The sequence below is a fragment of the Cervus elaphus genome, chromosome 18 (genome assembly GCF_910594005.1).
Source record: "Cervus elaphus chromosome 18, mCerEla1.1, whole genome shotgun sequence".
NCBI lineage: Eukaryota > Metazoa > Chordata > Mammalia > Artiodactyla > Cervidae > Cervus > Cervus elaphus.
Window position 1 is genome coordinate 55,516,393 of NC_057832.1, and position 21,710 is coordinate 55,538,102.

At 45.7% G+C, this 21,710-nt stretch overlaps 1 protein-coding gene and 1 long non-coding RNA gene across 3 annotated transcripts in view; one reads left to right on the forward strand and one right to left on the reverse strand.

Moving 5' to 3' along the window:
- Positions 1-21,710, forward strand: part of CDHR3 (cadherin related family member 3) — a 70,257-nt gene that overhangs the window by 6,685 nt on the left and 41,862 nt on the right. The window contains exons 2-4 of the mRNA XM_043873165.1: positions 10,681-10,883; positions 17,171-17,336; positions 20,692-20,789. Coding sequence (XP_043729100.1) covers positions 10,681-10,883; positions 17,171-17,336; positions 20,692-20,789 — 467 coding nt within the window. The remainder of the gene's footprint in view (positions 1-10,680; positions 10,884-17,170; positions 17,337-20,691; positions 20,790-21,710) is intronic.
- The window catches only part of LOC122674653, a 76,451-nt gene continuing 72,025 nt past the window's right edge, over positions 17,285-21,710 (reverse strand). For both annotated transcript variants that reach the window (XR_006335014.1, XR_006335013.1), the window contains 2 exons: positions 20,782-21,033; positions 17,285-17,390 (listed from right to left, as the gene is read on the reverse strand). This is a non-coding gene — a long non-coding RNA (uncharacterized LOC122674653). The remainder of the gene's footprint in view (positions 17,391-20,781; positions 21,034-21,710) is intronic.

The following is a 21,710-nucleotide window of genomic DNA, read 5'->3' on the forward strand; positions in this document are numbered from 1 at the left end:
CAGCGGCCTAAAAGCAATGTTCATTGATGAGGGTGAGATTGATGATTTGCCCCTGGTCCTGGTGAGCCCCTCAGAGGGCTCTGCTGTTGGGGCTAGTTATGTAACAGGATGGTGGCTACAGGACCAGCGAAATATTCAATACAAACAGTTCCAGCAGAGACTCTAATTTGGATTCACTGTTTCCAAGGTATCAGTGACGTAGCTGGTGGTTTCTGGTCTGAGCAAGTGCACTTAGCTATGACCTTAGGAAAAGAAGATAGCAGGAGGCTGCTGGCTCTGGGCCTCTCCTGTCCTCTTGCTATGAGACAGCATTCAGCTGGGATGCACATCTTTACTTTAATGTAACTGCTATACCATCTCCATTTTCTGTAATCAACTGTGGATGTGGAAACATTCTCGTTCGGGTCCTGTGCATCTCCTTGAACAATTGAGCAACTGGAAGTGTTTCATGGCCACTGGAGTGTAGCCCCACAGCCCTGAGAGACAGAGTGGACATAAGGCCCAAAGAACTTGAGGGACCAGCCCAAGGCCACACAGTCAAGTAGTAGCAAAACTCAGATTGGCTCTGACTCCAATTCTCTTGCCCTTTTCACAACATTCCTCTGGATTCTTTCACTACGATTTTGATTAGTTACTAGAAGGAAGAGGCATGTATTGAGTGACAGCCTCAGATGAGTACTGCCCTGTGTACTGAAAACAGTAGTTAAGTCAGAGCAGCTGCATCCCCTGAGGGAGAAGAAGGAATCTCCCCACACTTCCTGAACCACCTCCTCACCTTTGGTGTCAGAGACCCAGGTGACCCTGGAACGGAGGCTACAGAGGCCTTCATTATCCCAACATGGGCTCCACGGAGGGGGCCTCCTTGGACCCTTTCTGGCAAGGCAGTGAATTCACTTATTTGGAAACAAGCAAACCCATCATCCATCCAAGCTCTCAGTCATAGGCAAGATGTTTCAGTGGGCTTAGTGACTGATAATCATTTTGTGGGCCTTTTCTTTTTCAAAGTGTACCCATCAAGCACTTCTAATTTGCTTCTTAATTAAGATGCATGTGTAAGTCAAATTCTATTAAAGCCTCTTTCTTGATCTCCAGCACTCGGACCACCAGAGAAAGTTTGGAAGGAAAGTGCATCATGTCTTAGGGAGAGATGGTCCCTGGTTCCTGGCCATTCCTCTGCCAGGGAAGGCCTGATTAGCAGAGTGCGTTTGGACACATCCTTTAAGCTTATCTGTAGAATGAAAAAATTGAATATTTGGTGAATTCCATACCATATTAATTGCTCTATTTTTAGAGTGTGGACCCTTGCCAGGTTATTACTATTAATACTGCTAACACAATCAAATTTCCAACATCCACTGGATCTTCGAAAAAGAGAGTTCCAGAAAAACATCTATTTCTACTTTATTGACTATGTCAAAGCCTTTGACTGTGTGGATTACAACAAACTGTGGAAAATTCTGAAACAGATGGGAATACCAGACTACCTGACCTGCCTCTTGAGAAACTGCATGCAGGTCAGGAAGCAACAGTTAGAATTGGACATGGAACAACACACTGGTTCCAAATAGGAAAAGGAGTACATCAAGGCTGTATATTGTCACCCTGCTTATTTAACTTATATGCAGAGTACATCAAGAGAAATGCTGGGCTGGAATAAGCACAAGCTGGAATCAAGATTGCTGGGAGAAATATCAATAACCTCAGATGTGCAGATGACACCACCCTTATGGCAGAAAGTGAAGAGGAGCTAAAGAGCCTCTTGATGAAAGTGAAAGAGGAGAGTGAAAAAGTTGGCTTAAAGCTCAACATTCAGAAAACTAAGATCATGGCATCCGGTCCCATCACTTCATGGCAAATAGATGGGGAAACAGTGGAAACAGTGGCTGACTTTATTCTTCTGGGCTCCAAAATCACTGCAGATGGTGACTACAGCCATGAAATTAAAAAATGCTTACTCCTTGGAAGGAAAGTTATGACCAACCTAGACAGCTTATTAAAATGCAGAGACATTACTTTGCCAACAAAGGTCCATCTAGTCAAGGCTATGGTTTTTCCAGTGGTCATGTATGGATGTGAGAGTTGGACTATGAAGAAAGCTGACTGCTGAAGAATTGATGCTTTTGAACTGTGGTGTTGGAGAAGACTCTTGAGAGTCCCTTGGACTGCAAGGAGATCCAACCAGTCCATCCTAAAGGAGATCAGTCCTGGGTGTTCATTGGAAGGACTGATACTGAAGCTGAAACTCCAGTACTTTGGCCACCTGATGTGAAGAGCTGATTCACTTGAAAAGACGCTGATATTGGGAAAGATTGGGGGGCAGGAGGAGAAGGGGACGACAGAGGATGAGATGGCTGGATGGCATCACCGACTCAATGGACATGGGTTTGGGTGGACTCTGGGAGTTGGTGATGGACAGGGAGGCCTGGTGTGCTGCGGTTCATGGGGTGGCAAAGAGTCGGACACAACTGAGTGACTGAACTGAACTGAACTGAACCACTACTTGTAATAGCAAAGAAACTGGAGGAACTGAGTGTTGGACTAAGACTCGGGATATCCCAGCTTGGCCACTTGCCTTATCAATGTCCCTGGAGTGTCTGCCTCAAAGTTTTTAGGATTCAACTATACAACCCTGGCACACATAACCTTTTCCTGGGAGGAAAGACCACCAGATGAAGAGCAGAACAGGTCCGGCAAGAATGTCCGCAGAAATATTCACAGACACAGTCCGGCTTTATCAAGACAGTTTCCAACACAAAGTGCCTGAGGGTCACTGGATAGATCCACTTTTCCCTCCCCAATACTTCCCTCACCACCGTGAGGAAGTGGGACCACTTGAGGAAGGCCAGGGCAAGCCATGTAAGTGTAAGGAGGCAGCGTGGAACCATGAAAAGGAGCCCTGCCCTTGGAGTCAGATGCCTTGGATTGGAAGACTGGTTCTTCTCTAGAATTAGCCTCTCAAACCCAGAGTTTATCAAAGTTATGATTAATGCAGCAAGATCAAGGGATACACTTCCCACAAAGCAAAGTAGAGGCTATCTGCTGGGGATATTTGGTGAGCAATCTCTCCAGTTTACCACAGCAAGGTTGGTGGCTGTGGTAGTCTCCCTGTTGAGGTTGAGGTTGTGGGAACCTCTGAGTAGGGCTGAGCAAAGCCTCTCATAGCTGAGACCGTACCAAGCTAATACTCCAGCACTGTTCCTTATGCTGTTCCCCTAAAAGGCCTGTTAGATGTCACATCACCCAAATCTAACGTCTGGGTGGAAAGTCCAATCTCTTACCAGCCCCAGCACCATCTTGCTATGCTGTTACCAGGTTACAGAATATCCACAATTCATCTCACGTGCAGGGTCATCTGACAAGCATGGATCAAAAGCCTATAGTAGAGACACGCAGTCTGCTATCTACAGACCCAGATGAGTGAACCAGGGCCCTCATGGCCACTTACTGGGTGCGTAGTCTCAGGGGTGTGAAGTGGTGGTGGTAATATCTACTTCAGGGACCATGGTTGGAGCAGGTGAAATCAGGCATACTAGCACGATGCCTGGTGCATAGGTGCTCAGTGAAGGTGAGTGGTTACTAGTTTTAGTCTGTTCCTTTGGGCTGTGCACTACCTTACCCTGGGCTTTTCTCTCTCTCTCTCTTTTTAAAATATTTATTATCAAGCTCTTTACAGAGAAAGCTTGCCAATTTTTTCCAAAATTTTATTTATTTTTGACTGTGCTGGGTTTTTGTCACTGCACAGGCTTTTCTCTAGTTGCGGCAAGCAGGGGCTATTCTTTGCTTGCAGAGCTCGGTCTTCTCATTGCAGGAGCTTCTCTTGTTGCAGAGTACAGGCTCTTGGGCACATGGACTTCAGTAGTTGTGGCTCCTAGACTCTAGGGCACAGACTCAATAGGTGTGGTGCACAGGCATAGTTGCTCCCATGGCATGTGGCATCCTCCTGGATCAGGGATTGAACCTGAGTCTCCTGCACTGGCAAAAGGATTCTTTACCACTGAGCCACCAGGGAAGCCCTAACCTGGGCTGTTCATGAGGAAAATCTAATGAGTTACATCTTTGCTTAAACATACATAGAAGCCTCCTTCCTTGTTGGTTAGAGAGGCACAAATCACTGCAGCAAGATCAGGTAGGGTCCTTAGAAACAAACTGCCAGTCTTTCCTTTTGCTCATGACTGTCTTTCCCTGCTGAGCCGGAAAGGAACACTCTTGTGAACAACTTGGCTGGGCAGGGCGGTGTTCTGGAGACTCCAATGGTGGGAAAAGAGGGCTTGATGAATTATAACCACAAAACCCAACCCACCACAGCAATTGATTATTTTGCTCATTTTGAAAAACTATTTTGGGGAAATTTTTGCCTCTAAATACTCTAGACATACTATATTGCTGCTGGGTTTTTTTAATCACAAGAATGCTATAATATTAAAGTCAATTTTAATAGATTAAAAAAATCCATTTGTTTTCACATCACCCTAAACCTCAGCTGTTTTGATATTTCTGAGTCCTTGCATAGTCCTTGTCCATAAAACTAGATAATTCTGCCAGCAAAAAATAACTAATGCATAATGCATTTTAGTCTCTAAATGAAATCAGATGATTTTAGATTTAGGAATGCTTGTATCAATGAATGTGTTTATATTTCAATTTTTCCTGCATTTCCACCTGCTCCTCTGCCTCCCCTCCCTCAAATCTGAAGTAAAACATTCTCTTATAAAAGCCAATGTTTTCCCATGGCTTGTTTGCTTCTAGAAATTCTGCACCTTTCAGATCTTTCCACCCTGTAGATCTGTCCCGCCTGTACCTCCTCCCAATCTAGGGACTTTGTCCCCAAAGGTTAATGGTGGCCAAGGCTGGAAGCTGGCTGAGAAGGTGACCTTGGTGTAAATTTTGACTTTGTTACTTATTATTCACTGTGTGTGCTTCAGCTCAGTTTCCTCATCTGTAAAATGATGACACTAATGTTTATCCAAAAGGCTTGTTTTTGAGGAGTAAATAAGGGAAAGCATTTTACAGGATGCATTTATTTGGAACATTGAATAAGTGGTAATTGTGTCAGTTTCCTAGAGCTGCTATAACAAATTACCACAAACTGAATAGTTTAATGCAGCAGAAATTTATTCTCTCACAATTCAGGAGCCCAGAAATCTGAAATCAAGGTATCAACAGGGTTGGTTCCTTCTAGAGTCTCTGAGAGAGATGCTTCTCCACACCAACATCCTGACTTCTGTGGTTTGTGTGCCATGCCTTGGTTTGTAGCTGCATCACTATGGTTTCTCAGTTCAGTTCATTTCAGTCATTCACTCATGTCTGACTCTTTGTGACCCCATGAACCGCAGCACACCAGGCCTCCCTGTCCATCACCAACTCCCAGAGCTTACTCAAACTCATGTCCATTGAGTCAGTGATGCCATCCAACCATCTGATCCTCTGTCGTCCCCTTCTCTTCCCGCCTTCATCTTTCCCAGCATTAGGGTCTTTTCAAATGAGTCAGCTCTTCACATCAGGTGGCCAAAGTATTGGAATTTCAGCTTCAACATCAGTCCTTCCAATGAATATGCAGGACTGATTTCCTCTAAATGGACTGGTTGGATATCCATGCTGTCCAAAGGACTCAAGATCTTCTCCAACACCACAGTTCAAAAGCATCAATTCTTTGGCACTCAGCTTTCTTTATAGTCCAACTCTCACATCCATACATGACTACTAGAAAAAACATAGCCTTGACTAGATGGACCTTTGTTGACAAAGTAATGTCTCTGCGTTCTAATAAGCTGTCTAGGTTGGTCATAACTTTTCTTCCAAGGAGTAATTTCATGGCTGCAGTCACCATTGGCAGTGATTTTGGAGCCCAGAAAAATAAAGTCAGCCACTGTTTCCACTGTCTCCCCATCTATTTGCCATGAAGTGATGGGACCGGATGCCATGATCTCAGTTTTCTGAATGTTGAGCTTTAAGCCAACATTTTCACTTACCTCTTTCACTTTCATCAAGAGGCTTTTAGTACTTCTTCAGTTTCTGCCATAAGGGTGGTGTTATCTGCATATCTGAGGTTATTGATATTTCTTCCGGCAATCTTGATTCCAGCTTGTGCATCATCCAGCCCAGCGTTTCTCATGATGTACTCTCCATGTAAGTTAAATAAGCAGGGTGACAATATACATCCTTGACGTACTTCTTTCCCCATTTGGAACCAGTGTGTTGTTCCATGTCCAATTCTAACTGTTGCTTCCTGACCTGCATATAGGTTTCTCAAGAGGCAGGTCAGGTGGTATTTCCATCTCTTTCAAAATTTTCCACAGTTTGTTGTGATCTACATAGTCAAAAGCTTTGGCATAGTCAATAAAGTAGAAATAGATGTTTTTCTGGAACTCTCTTGCTTTTTCGATGATACAATGAATGTTGGCAATTTGCTCTCTGTTTCCTCTGCCTTTTCTAAATCCAGCTTGAATATCTGGAAGCTCACTGTTCACATATTGTTGAAGCCTGGCTTGGAGAATTTTGAGCATTATGTTACTAGCATGTGAGATGAGTGCAATTGTGTGGTAGTTTGAGCATTCTTTGGCATTGCCTTTCTTTGGGATTGGAATGAAAACTGACTTTTTCCAGTCCTGTGGGCACTGATGAGTTTTCCAAATTTGTTGGCATATTGAGTGCAGCACTTTCATGATATCATCTTTCAGGATTTGAAATAGCTCAATTGGAATTCCATCACCTCCACTAGCTTTGTTTGTAGTGATGCTTCCTAAGGCCCACTTCACTTCACATTCCAGGATGTCTGGCTCTAGGTGAGTGATCACACCATTATGATTATCTGGGTCATGAAGATCTTTTTTGTACAGTTCTTCTGTGTATTCTTGCCACCTCTTAATATCTTTTGCTTTTGTTAGGTCCATACCATTTCTGTCCTTTATTGAGCCCATCTTTGCATGAAATGTTCCCTTGGTATCTCTAATTTCCTTGAAGAGATCTCTAGTCTTTCCCATTCTGTTGTTTTCCTCTATTTCTTTGCATTGATCACTGAGGAAGGCTTTCTTATCTCTCCTGGCTATACTTTGGAAATTTGCATTCAAATGGGTATATCTTTCCTTTTCTCCTTTGCTTTTCGCTTCTCTTCTTTTCACAGCTGTTTGTAAGGCCTCCTCAGACAGCCATTTTGCCTTTTTGCATTTTGTTTTCTTGGGGATGGTCTTGATCCCTGTCTCCTGTACAATGTCATGAACCTCTGTCCATAGTTCATCAGGCATTCTGTCTATCAGATCTAGTCCCTTGAATCTATTTCTCACTTGCACTGTATAATCATAAGGGATTTGATTTACATCATATCTGAGTGGTCTAGTGGTTTTCCCTACTTTCTTCAATTTAAGTCTGAATTTGGCAATAAGGAGTTCATGATCTGAGCCATAGTCAGATAATGGTCTTGTTTTTGCTGACTGTATAGAGCTTCTCCATCTTTGGCTGAAAAGAATATTATCAATCTGATTTTGGTATTGACCATCTAGTGATGTCCATGTGTAGAGTCTTCTCTTGTGTTGTTAGAAGAGGGTGTTTGCTACGACCAGTGCGTTCTCTTGGCAAAACTCTATTAGCTTTTGCCCTGCTTCATTCTGTACTCCAAGGACAAATCTACCTGTTACTCCAGGTATTTCTTGATTTCCTACTTTTGCATTCTAGTCCCCTAAAATGAAAAGGACATCTTTTTGGGGTGTTAGTTCTAGAAGGTCTTGAAGGTCTTCATAGAACTGTTCAACTTCAGCTTCTTCAGCATTACTGGCCGGCGCATAGACTTGGATTACTGTGATATTGAATGGTTTGTCTTGGAAACGAACAGAGATCATTCTGTCGTTTTTGAGATTGCATCCAAGTACTGCATTTCAGACTCTTTTGTTGACTAGAGTGGCTACTCCATTTTTTCTAAGGTATTCTTGCCCACAGTAGTAGATATAATGGTCATCTGAGTTAAATTCAACCATTCCAGTCCATTTTAGTTCTCTGACTCCTAAAATGTTGACGTTCACTCTTGCCGTCTCCTGTGTGACTACTTCCAATTTGCCTTGATTCATGGACCTAACATTCCAGGTTCCTATGCAATATTGCTCTTTACAACATCGGACTCTGCTTCCATCACCCATCACATCCACAATTGGATGTTGTTTTTGCTTTGGCTCCGTCTCTTCATTCTTTCTGGAGTTATTTCTCCACTGATCTCCAGTAGCATATTGGGTAACTATTGACCCAGACAGGAGTTCATCTTTCAGTGTCCTATCTTTTTGCCTCTTCATACTGTTCATGGGGTTCTCAAGGCAAGAATACTAAAGTGGTTTGCCATTCCCTTCTCCAGTGGACCATGTTTTATCAGAACTCTGCACCATGACCCATCTGTCTTGGGTGGCCCTACATAGCATGGCTCATAGTTTCATTGAGTTAGACAAGGCTGTGGTCCATGTGATTATATTGGATAGTTTTCTGTGATTTGCTTTTCAGTCTGTCTGCCCTCTGATGGAGAAGGATAAGACGCTTATGGAAACTTCCTGATGGGAGAGACTGACTGAGGGGGAAACTGGGTCTTATTCTGATGGGCGGGGCCATGCTCAGTAAATCTTTAATCCAATTTTCTGTTGATGGGTGGAGCTGTGTTCCCTCTCTGCTATTTACCCGGGCCAAACTATGGTGGAGGTAATGAAGATAATGGTGACCTCCCTCCAAAGATCCCATGCATGTACTGCTACACCCAGTGCCCCCCACCTGCAGCAGGCCACCACCGACCCACACCTCCACTGGAGACGCCTGGACACTCATGGGCAAGTCTGGGTCAGTCTCTTGTGGGGTCACTGCTTCTTTCTCCTGGGTCCCGGTGCACAAGGTTCTGTTTGTGACCTCAAAGAGTCTATTTCCCAGTCCTGTGTAAGTTCTGGCGGCTCTATGGTGGGGTTAATGGTGACCTCTTCCAAGAGGACTTATACCATACCCAAGTCTGCTGCACCCAGAGCCCCTGCCCCTGCGGCAGTCCACTGCTGACCCGTCCCTCCACAGGAGACACTCAAACACAGTTCTGTCTCAGTCTCTGTGGGGTCCCTGGGTCCTGGTGCTATGGTTTCTACCTCTGTCCTAACGATGCTTCTTCCTTCTGTGTGTATCTTTATGTCCTGTCCTATTCTTACAAGTGTTCTGCCCGTAGTCCGAGTCCCTCGGGAAAGAAGACTCCTCGAAACAATGCAACTTGCAATAGGGGAATTTATTACTGACTCGAGCCAGGGCCTCCTGCCCTCACCAAGTGTGTGAGGACGAAAGGCCCTGAGCCCCAGTTCTCTTGGGTATTTATTAGGTCAAAAAAAGCAGCAGGGAGTTGGCGTAAGCGGATTGGTTACACAGTTGAAAGGTAATTTTTGTTGGCCCAACGTGGGGCTTTCAGCTTTCCCCTGATAGGTTCCCTTTTTTCTTGCTAGGCATATGTTGATTGGCTGGCTCCAGGAGGCCTGATAATTATGTTACCCCGGGAAACCAGGCCTACTCCTAATCTAGGCTGCCTGTCATGGCGTTAGCCGTGACAGCCTCACAACAAGGACACCAGTCACTAGATTTGGGGCTCACCCTAATCCAGCAAGACCTCCTCTTAACTAGATAATTAGATAATAATTAGATAGATAACTAACTAGATGTAGATAATTCCATCTACAAAGACTCTATTTGCAAATAAGGTACATTCTAAGGTTCCGGGCAGACATGAATTGGGGGAGGGAGCACTATTCAGCCCCTACAGTTGTGTTGTTATAGAAGCATAAAGATCACAACCCACTCCTCTCCTCTGTGCTGGCAAAATCCTCTAGAGTGTCAAAGAGAACTTAGACCATCCCAAAGCTTTCCTGGTAGGGAAAAATAACACATTTTCTCTGACATCATAAAATTCCCTGTCTGTGATGCAGCCCAAGGTAATTCACAGGCTTGCCCTGAGTCTCTCACTTCCTTCTCTTTGAAACAGGAGTTACTCTATTGAGAACAATGTACCAATTAAGACTCTGCACGATGCCCTCAGCATCTCATGATAACAAGTCACTGTCCATGAGATTATACTTAGGGTCTACGGCCATACCACCCTGAACACGCCCGATCTCGTCTGATCTCGGAAGCTAAGCAGGGTTGGGCCTGGTTAGTACTTGGATGGGAGATTATACTTAGGGATGTGGGGAGAGCTGGTGTGATTTTGGAGTTCTCCAGTCATGCACATTCCATTCTCAGTGTTCTCTGTATCTAACACTGACACAGAGAAGGAAAATAAACTCTTGGAGGCTCCCTGGTCTCTGTAAGACAGAGGACGCTGTGGCCAGACTGGGTCCTTCAAGGGGGGTGTCTATGTTCTAAGATATCATGTTTCCCTCTCCCTGGCTCTCCACACAAGCTGGGAGAAACACGAAGGGAAGCAGAGAGGTAAGAGGAAAAACAGCAGCTTTATTTCCAGAATGACAGAAGCAGATTTCGTGGTCGTATAGTGGTGGCTGTTTTCTTGGCTCCGAGAAGATCTCACATTCCCATTTCCAGCTCTTGGCAAGAGTCTTCATTCTTGGGGAGTGACCGGGTTCCAGCTTCGCCCTGAGCTACGAGTCGAAGCCACAGACCAAGCTGCCAAGTCCTTGTTTTCAGCACAAGGCTTTGTGCTCATGTCGTTTTGCATCCTTTTTATATCTGCAGGTGGACAGGCACTACACCTAATCCACTTACCCGCTATGAGCAAAGTAGCAGAGAATTCTCCACCTGAGACGTCAGTGCACAAGTTTTCTGTGAATTTATCAGCATCACTGTCACCTGTGGTCCCAGGGTTCCCCCTGATAATCAACTCCAGTCCCCTCACTCGGGCCTTCAGGGTGAACTGGCTGTCGGACACTGACTTTGAGGTAAGCACCATCTTATTCCCCAGGGAGCTGCTCACAAAGAGGGGTCCTGCAGATGGTATGGGTGGAATTCTGGATCAGTGGTCATTTCTTCCTCTTTTCCTTCTTTAATCTTCCCTCTTGTAAGATCTGGACATTCTGTCTGGGGCATTCTAGGGCCCTCTGTGCTAGATGCCTCTGTAGCTTTTGGACCTTTTCCCCCTCCATTTAATCCAGTCCAAATGAACACTATGTTCAATTTGTTACATATAAAAGGCTCATTTCTTATTGCCAACCACCCTCATATGATAGCAGGTGTTAGGAGTGCCAATGGTAGCCGAATTCTTCGGGTGGAATAGTTTGTGTAATGATCTCCTTAGAAACCAGACCCTGATGAGCTAGTACCTGGTGATTCTTCTTTTCTATGATTCTGTGATTTTTCAGTAGGAAATTTATGAGAAGATATTTCATATGGAAGAACACACCCTTAATAAAAATATAAGTCTGGATGTCTATCCATACTGAATGAATGTTTCCTCTTGGACAATTCAGACCCAATCAATCGCATTCAAGAGCTACACCACTGGGGCTCTGTTTTCTAGTTTGTCTGGTCTTTCCCAAAGTTGTCACTTCTCCTGAGGCAGGATGAACCTGCTAATTGCACGTTTTCCACTGACAACCTCGAAGGCCCTCTAAAGGATGTCTTTAGGGTCTAGGTGTCTGGATCCTGCTGAAGTGCGTTTTCCCCCACGTTTACCTCATTCTTCAGTGGGCACAAGGACCTTCTATAGTCATCATCAGCCCTGCCCCAGCTCCCGCCTGCCATTGTTCTGGGTTCTAGGGGGACCCAGTGGGCCTTCTTGGTCTGAGCTTGGTTGCCTCTTTGAGAAACATATAAGGTGTTCTTAAACCCAGCTGATGATTAGAGTCACTAGGGGAACTTTCAAAAAGTGTGCATATCTGGGCTCAAAACACACCTGTGGGGCCCATGGACTGGGGGTCAGAGCCCAGCATGTTGTGTTCTCCGCACCCCAGGGGTGGGCCCTCTGGCACGCAAGGAGCACACATTTAGGCAACCTCCACCTCAGCATCCAGCGCACATTCCTGGGGCCCAGATGCCATTTCTGTGACTTCCCTGCCTGTAGACCTGCTCCCTTGACATCTGGTTCATCTTTAACAGCTGCTGCTCATCTGTGCCTCCAAGCCTTGCCAGTTATTTACACTTACAGAGCACATAGTATACACTGGACACTGCGGAAAGGACTTGACATGTGCTCTTTTGTAATATTCACAGCAATCCAATGATTTTATTTGTATGATCGCCCCGTTTGCACAGATAGGGGAAATGAGGATAAATTTAGTAGAGGTGAAATAACTTGCCCCGTGTTGCACATCTATTGCTGTGCTGACACTGGAAGGCAGGCAGTCTGGCTTTAGAGCTCACACTGTTTTGTTTTTTTTTTTTTTAACAGCTCTATTGAGATACAATACACATAGCATGTAATTCATCCATTGAAAGTATACAAAAAAAGAAGCAAGTATACAGTTCAGTGGTTTTTACTCTATTCACAGACCGTCACCACAATCCAGTTTTAGAACATTTTCATCCCCCAAAAACGAAACCCCAAATCCATTAGCAGTCTCTCCCCTGTCTCCTATCCCCCCAGGCCCTGGTAACTACTAACCTATTTTCTGTCTTAATGAATTTGCCCATTCTGGTCCCTTCATATGAATGGGATCATATTGTATTTGTTTTTTTAATGACTGGCTTCTTTCACTTAATGACTGACTTCCCTGGTGACTCAGACGGTAAAATCGTCTGGCTACAATGTGGGAGACCTGGGTTCGATCCCTGGGTCGGGAAGATCCCCCTGGAGAAGGAAATGGCAACCCACTCTAGTACTCTTGCCTGGAAAATCCCATGGATGGATGGAGGAGCCTGGTAGGTTATAGTCCACGGGGTCCCAAAGAGTCGGACACGACTGAGAGACTTCACTTTCTTTCACTTAAGCATAAAGTTTCAAAGGTCACACATGTTGTAGCATGGATCAGTACTTTATTCCTTTTAATGGCTGAATGATACTCCACTATATGGATATACCACATTTTCTCTATTTGTTCATCAGTTGACAGATGTTTGGGTTATTTCCACTTGAGAGACCTCATTCTCAGCCTCTTGCAGTCTATTGCCTTTAATTATGAGGATGACCAAACTATTTCAGATTTGCAGAGGTTTTAAAGCACATTCATATCCTGATCTCTTATTGCTACTACTAACACTGATATATCACTATTAAAATTGTAAATCCCTATTTTATAAATAAGATCACAATGAGACAGCAAGGTTAACTAATTTGTCCAATATCACAGAGCCAGAAAGGATGAAATAAGAACTTGACTCAGGTCTTTCCACTCCCAGTCTCAGGCTCTGTCCCCTCCAATTGCCATGCACAGCAATTACTGTTTGCATAAGCATCCAAATCTTTCACTGTCATATCTCCTCTCCCCACATCCCATGTGATTCAAACAGGGCTGTCAGTCAAGGAGGAATTCCATCCTGTTCCTGACCTCTACAAATGGAGAATTTCTTAGCCACTCCACTGATCTGGGCTCACACGTTCAGTCTTTGGTCCCAATCCTGGTGCCCTCCTGGCACCACAGCCTGCAGCTACCCGGGACCTTGTGTTGGTACTAGGATGGGCCACGAGGTCACACGTTCTTAAGGACTGGTTGCTTCTCCCCAGAAACTACCCAATATCATCAACCATCCTCTCCAGGAAGATCCTATTCTCCAACCCAAACTGCTCACAACGGCTGTTCCTACAGAACATGATGATGCCATCTCTGTGGCAGAACCTGACTCCTCCTGGACACTCTGCAGGGTCACCTAGCCATGAGGTTCTGGGGTCTCCAGCCCAGAGGTCTGTCACTCTTGGCCTTGGGACTCAGTCATGTAGGACTTCCTAAGGGTGACCTCCAGTCATGCCAGAGGCTAGGCCACCCTGCTTTTGGACACAGCTGCTGAGACTCTGGGGGTGAGGAAGATTAATGATGGAGGCATGTGAGGGGTATGAGGAGGGTTAATGATGATGTGACAATAACTCACATTTATGGAACACTTAACATATGTCAGGAATTCCCCTAAATATTTCTGTGAATTCACTCATTTAATCCTCATAACAACACTATGAAGTGCTATGCTATTATTATTTGCATGTTAAAGGTGGGGAAACTGAGGCGTAGAGAGGTTGGGCAACTTGCCCAAGTTCACATAGCTAATTGGTGATAGACTCTGAGATCAGGCAGGCTGGCCCCAAGAACCCCTGTTCATCACTCCCACTCTGCACTGCCTCATTATTGCCCAGCAGGAGGAATGCCTGAGGCTCATCGCTGGGGTTGCCTCCTGGAGCAGCTCTGGGAAGGAAAGCTCCCAGGAGTCAGGGGCGTGTGACAGCTGAACTGCTAGAGCAGGCACTCTCCGAGGTCACGTGGCGGCCGCAACTGCTCCCCTGCCATTAGCACACCTCTGAGCTTGATACCCCTTTGTCCTCATCTGCTGTCGTGAGAACTGTGGACACTTTAGGTTTGCTCAGTCTTGTCCAAAACAACCTTAAACCTCAAACCAAACTTATCGTCTTTTACCAAAACTCTGCAGCTAGATAGCCCATCATCAAAGAGGCTCCACCAGGGAATTCCCTGGTGGTCCAGTGGCTAAGACTCCATGCAACCCAGGGAGCATGGGTTTGATCCCTGAGCAGGAAATTAGACCCCACATGTTGCAACTGAGAGTTCGCATGCTGCAATTAAAGATTACACATAGCACAATTAAAGATCCCACGCACCACAACTAAGGCCTGGCACAGGCAAATAAATACTTTTCTTAAAAGGTGGGGAGGGTACTCTACCACTCTCAGCCATGACTCTCGGAATTGTCTCCCCTCCCTGCCCTGGTCTCCTGATGCATGAAATAGGGGAAGTTTTCCCAACCTACAACCTAGTTGTTGTGATGATTAAATAAAATACTCCACAAAACAGCTTGGCAAGAGCCTGGCACATGAACATTTAATCAGTGCTGGTGTTAGTCACTCAGCCATTTCCGACTCTTTACAGCCCATGGACTATAGCCCACCAGGCTCCTCTGTCTCTGGAATTCTCCAGGCAAGAATACTGGAGTGGGTAGCCATTCCTTTCTCCAGAAGAGGAAACTTAGCTGAGGATGGTTTTGATCCATCGACCTCTGGGTTATGGGCCCAGCATGCTCCTGCTGCACTACTCTGCTGACAAACAACCAACCAAGGCATTTCCTTTGATCCAGAATCAAACCAGCAACTTAAGGATGTCCACATCCTTAAGTTACAGTCCTCTGCTCTACCTGCTGAGCTATTGAAGGATGCTGATAGAGAAAACAACAAAATCAACTTTTCCATGTATTGGCAGCAACCCAATTCCTCTGGTTCCAAGAGACAACATTTGAGACCCTTACTTGACTTTTCTAGCTCCTTCCTCTAGGATGACTGAGCCAGTCCCAAGGAGAAGGGCAGGTGTCAATAGGGAACACTATGGTGAAGGGTCTGGAAGCATGGGATTCAGAAGAGGGCTCCAGGCTTAGCTGGAAGCTAGGGGGTAAGTCAGGAAGCAGAGTAGATCGTTGTGACGGGGGAGCAGCTCTGATGGGCACCCATTCACTGAACAGTTTTCAACATCTGATGACAAAAAAGGCAGCATTTGCTGGGTGCTCACTCAGCCCCAGGCAGTGATCTAAGTAACCCATAGATTAGCTCGTGGAATCCTCACAACAACCCTAGGAAGCAGATGCCGTCAGTATCCCCACTTTACAGCTAGGGAAACTGAGGCACAGCAAGGGTAAGCCATGGGAAGGCTGGGCTTTAAAGCCAGTCTGGCTCCAGGGTCTAAGCTCTTGACCTCTGTGTTATGCTGCCTCTCACTGCCCATGTCCCAAGCAGAGAGGCAGGTTATCTCCACTTGTGTGGTGCCTAGGCTGGCCCTGCTTGTAGGTGGTGACAGAAGTACTATGATTGTCTCTTTCAACCCTCCTCCATATGTGCTCCCTCCACAGCATGGGTTCATTCACATCTGTGACCATCCTCTCCTCTCATAATCAATCCAGATTTATGCAAAGTCAAACATGATGCCCACCACCTCCTCCATGAAGCCCTCCTTGACTAAACACATCTCACAATGAATGTTTTCTCCCTGACTCTCCATAGTACCCTGATCTAGCTCTTTGTTTTCTTATCTTGTATTATACTCCAGCTGTTTAACTAGGGTGAGACTTATTTACTGAATGATAGTCATGTGGAAACGGAATCGGGGAAAGCTCAAGTAATGTTTCCAAGGTCACACGGAAGTCCAGTGATGGAAACTGGATTGGAGCTAAGTGTTCTTCTCAACAGAGAATACTGAAGGCCTCCTTGCCTGGCCCCACTTGCACTAATAACCGAAAGGTTATTAATTGAGACATAATTAAAGACATTGATGAAATTTAGTCCTTGATGTGCAAAGGGCTCTGGGCTTTCTTGGAGCGCCACAGCTAAGCTGGTGGCAGGGATGTGCACGTTGATGTGAGGGGTCACAGCCTGGCCTCCAGGTAACCTCAGCAGGGCCCTCCCACTACGCACCGCCGAGGTTCCTGCTGGCCACAGACTAGAGTCCAGTGATATGTCTCTGGCCCTGGTTCTTGGTGCCCCTCCCACATCTCCAGAACATTTGTGCAGAGCACACGTTTCCATCAGTGGGAGAATGTGTGGAAATACACCCCCAAAGCCAAAGAGGCTGTTGATATAAATAAGTATCATTTCCTATTTCTGCAGATTTATCCTTCTCCTCTTGTTTAGTTTTAGATATGGCCTTGGAAAATTAGAAGGGAGAAATGAGTGAAGAGGCAACCTAACAGCTATCCCAGGGAAGTGAGGCATCTTACTCTTAAAGACGAGAAAATCAAACTGTATGCAGGGTAGCTAAGGGACTTGCCTAGAAGCCTACCCCAAATAGTGACAGGCTTTAAAGCTTTCACGCTTTCCATCTCCAGCAGATGGAACCAGGATGTCTCCTGAATGTCTGTCTTCCTGTGAAGAGCAGCTTCACACACAGGAGTCCTTTTAGTGCAGTGTCATGGGGCTTATGGAGAAAGGACTCAGGCAAAACAACCCATTCCCCTGACAGTGAAGGAAAGATGGTTTTCAGGATGCTGGTTGCCTCCTTGCTAGTTAATATCCATTTGCAAAATGTATACACACAAAACAGATCTTTTCTTAACACATGGTTACTATGACTTCTGCATTTGCTTTTAGGTTGTCACCACTGGGATGGAACAATTAGATTTTGAAGCAGGACCACACATATTTGACTTGCAGATTTATGTGAAGGATGACATGGCTGTCACTGACCTGCAGGTCCTGACAGTCCAGGTGACAGATGTGAATGAGCCGCCTGAGTTTCAGGGCAACTTGGCAAAAGGTGAGACACACTGGGATGTGCAATGCAGTCCAGACAGCGGCATCAGGCTGGACCCTGGGGGATGGAGAAAAACAGAAAAGTAAATAAACAAACAGATGTTTCTCTGGAACAGGCAGCTGCTTAATGAACAGGGAATAAATGAAATGTCCTCCAGCCCAGGACTCCCAATAATAACACCCAGTAATTTACAAAGCCCTAGCCATCCATGGCGTGGGCCTCTCCTGATCCTGGGGAGGGAGCTGGAGCTCAGGGACCGCAAGTGGATTATTCTGGAGGAATCTGGGCTGAGACCGTTTCAGGCTTAGTACTGGGTACTGGCCCCTGACTTCCATGGTTCACCCTCCCCATGGATGCCGATGCCTCCAGGGGACTGTGTATCTGGCATCTGCTATAAAGTAGACACAGTATAGGGGACTGGAGCATAAGGTAACTTCCTGTGTGATCTCCCCTAAACTCTTGGCTTCAAAGACCATGTATGCACTGACAACTCCCAAGTCCATCGCTATTTTTGTTTGTTTGTTTGTTTTGGGGGGTTGTTTTCCAGTCACCTCTATTAACCTATCAACATTATATTTTATACAAGCAACCTTGAGGTCTTTTCATAGGAATCTGCTTTAGTATAGCATGTTAATAATAAAATCAAGTAAGATGGCTAAACTTCAACCTAGCATTCTACTATCTTCTGGACAAAGCAAGCTAGAAACTCAGTCACATCACACACATGTAAGAGTTGTGCTCCAAGATAATTAGGAAGCTGCCACACCAGCTTCTCCCTTGAACTCTTGACTCGAATAGAAACTGCCTTACCCGACATCTCCATTTGGATGTCTAATCGGTATCTGTGATGTGATTTATAGTAAGAAATATATATTTGGTCTTCTTTCCCTCCTGACACAGAAATCCTAAAACTCTTGGAACTTCCTAAGAAATGAGAGTGATAAAGGTGTCTTTTACTATATTAACCAGGTAACTTTTGGACCCCATCTAAGGATGGGGGCTTCCCACCGGGAGAAACAACCATGTGATTAGAGGGTTGAACAGTGGAGAGGGGGTAGAGGCAGGAGATGGAGTTAACCTGAGCTCAGTCAGCAGTGGCCAATAATTCACAGTGGCCTACGCAATGAAGCCTCCATAAAAGCCCGAAAGGGGTTCGGAGAGCTTGGTGAACATGTGGAACCTGGGGAGAGGGCATGGAAACTCTCTGCCCCTTTCCTACACTGTGCCCTATGCGTCTCTTTCATCTGTCTGATCCTGACTTATATCCTTTCATGAGAAACCAACAATCTAGTAAGTAAATGTTTCCTTGAGTTCACTATAGCACACCCCTATAGCAAATTATTCCAACGTGAGGAGGGGACTGTGGGAACCTCCAATCTAGACCTGGTTGGTCAGAAGCAGAGGGACCCACCTAGACCTCTGATTGGCATCTGGAGGGGCACCTAGACCTCTGATTGGCATCTGGAGGGGCGGGGGCTGTCTTGTAGGATGAAGCCCTGCACCCGTGAAGTCTGATGCTATCTCTGGGTAGACAGTGTCTGAATGAGTTGGATTGTGGTACACCCAGCCAGTTTTAAAGAATTGCTTGGTGGTGTGGGAAGCCCCCTACACACACAAACTCACACACTGGAACTGGTGCTGGAATCTAAACTGAAATGTGCCCCCAGACCACTTGACTCCCATTCCATCTCCCGCCCCACTGTCATTTGTTATTTTTGTTTAGCAGCTAAGTTGTGTTCCACTCTTTGGGACCTCATGGACTGTAGCCCACCAGGCTGCCTCTGTCCATGGGATTGTCTAGGCAAGAATACTGGAGTGGGTAGCCATTTCTACCCCAGGGGATCTTCCCAACTCAGGGATTGAACCTGAGTCTCCTGCTTGGCAGGCGGGTTCTTTACTATCTGAGCCACCTGGGAAGCCCCCCTTCCTACCATCTCGGCCCAAATCTGCTTCTCTCATCTTCCATATTTCAGTTAATGGCAACTCCATCCTTCTAGTTTTGTGGGCCCAAACCTCACAGCTATCATTGATTCCCCTCTGTCTTTCATACCCAACATCAAATCCATTAGGAAATCCTACCAGGTTCTAAGTCTGTGCAAAACCCAGCCCCTCCCCCAGCATCTCCACCATGGTTCACCTGGGTCATGGCAGTGCCCACCTAACTGGCTTCCCTGCCCTGCAGCCAGAGGGATCCTATTCAACATCGAGAGTCAGAGTCTCCTTAAGGCCCCAGAAGATCTGATGAGCCCCTACCAATCCCCATCTCCTCTCCCACACAACTTTTCACCCACCTATGTATACCCCAGGCACACTCTACACTGGCATCTTTGCATCTACCGTTTCATCTGCTCCTTCCCCTTCTTCTCTATGTCTCCTCCTTTAAGAATCTTGACACTAATGTCAGTGAACCTTCCGAAAGCCCTCTATTTATCATGGCAATCCAACTCACCACACTCCTTTCCCTGATTTTCCCCCATAACATTGCTCACTAACATTCACATATTTTATTCATTTTTTATTACTGAATTGTGATTCTATTCTTTACCAGCTGAGACAACCCCGCAACTCCTCTAAGCCTGTTTCCCTGTTTGTAAAGTGGAGATAATTATTACAACATCTACTTTATAGGGCTGTTGTGAAGATGAAAGGAGAAAATATATATAAGTCCTCGGCACAGTGTCTCCAAAAGAGTGAGTTAATGTTAAAATTCTTAGTCACGTCTCAGAAAGGTTCTCAGAAAGAAGACACGGGAGCAGAGCATGGCAGCCCCGCAGGCAGGGCTGGCGGTGCCCAGTGACCCTGCCTGCCCTCCTGCTGCCCGCCCAGAACTCTGAAGGAGACGACATCCATCTCTGGTCCCTTTTCCTGAGCCCCTACAGCCCTCTCTCTCCCTTTCCACATCTTCTCTGTGTTCCACTCTGAGGCCTCTCATTTCAGCGACTTTCTGCTGAGATGCTAAGTGCACTTGAGGGGTGACCTTGGTTCAGTTTAAGAGGAAAGGACACATGACAGTAGATCCAGAATGGGAGCAGCCTCACACTGGAAATTCCCACCTAGGGTACTTTCCACTACTCTACCCTTATGACTTCCTTCCCCCTAGTGACCCCTCAGCCTGGGAGACACGCAAAGACTTGACACCAGCGTGGCCAACCCTAGCTCTTTATTAATCCCTGTAAATGGATCCACCCCTACAAACTGGCCAGTGGTCTTACTCACAGCCTTTATTACAGCTGTCTTCTTTCCCACAACACCAATACGCTTGGCTCCCTTTGACTGTGAATGGCTGTCCTGGTTTTGGAATTCCTCCTTTGCTTTACCTAATAAAATATTTCTTATTCCCCTTTGGACACTGGTACAGGTCTAGATCTCTATATAGTGGAAGGAACAAAGCCCGGATTCGTTTACCAGATGGAGGCCTTCGATCCAGAAGACACAAGTCAAAACCTACCCCTCAGTGTAAGTTTCTTTATTAAATGGAAAAGCAGCTTTTCTGTATGGCCTTTGACACAGGAACCTGGAGTCTCAGTGGGGCGAGATGGGAAGTGGCAATGGGAAGAAAGTGCTGTCCACCTCCAGGCACAGAGCACCGGGGAGGCTGGAATGGGTGAGCAGTCTCTGGAGACAGACATCCCACATTGGATCCTTGGTTCTGTGTCGTCTTGGACAAGTTCTTAACCTCTCTGAGCTTCAAATTCTCCATCTGTAAAATGGGAGAATAATAGAATAACACATACCACAGTAAGGAGATTGTTAGTATTAGATAATGCAGGGAAAGTCACTTAGCCTGGTGTATCGAAATTTCTCAGCATTTTTAAATTCCAAGGTAATAAAAAAACAGCTATATTATTCTGAAAATAAACATGAAATGTATACCTCAAGGCAGGCAATAACATTTCCTTTTCAAGAGATGAAGCTAAACTGCTTGGAGCCAGTTTTAAAAGAAAATTCTAAGGGTTCCCCAGGAATTCCAAAGTAAAGGAGGACTTCCACAAAGGAAAGCAGGAGACTGAGTCCTGATGCGTTGCCTCGCTGCCTCACGGTTCAGTCTGAGACAGCTGATCTCTACCTTGGGGTCTGCCAATGGGGCTCTTCTAACCACTCACCCTCAGGCCAAGAGGCTTCTTAGTTTATTCCTGAGTAGGGATGCCTCAGCTCCCAGTTCTGCCCACCAGCAGGGCCTTATGTACCCACTGCAGCCAGGCAGCCCAGACTGGAGAGAACAGAACCAACGCTAATGCCACCTGACTCACCTTGGAAAACCTGCCTTACAGAGAAGCGAATACTTGAAATATGACACCTGGGAAGCTGGCAATACAAGGAGGCTGTTCTGCATTTACTGCATGATTTACAGCTTCAGCAAGACTACTTTCTCTAACA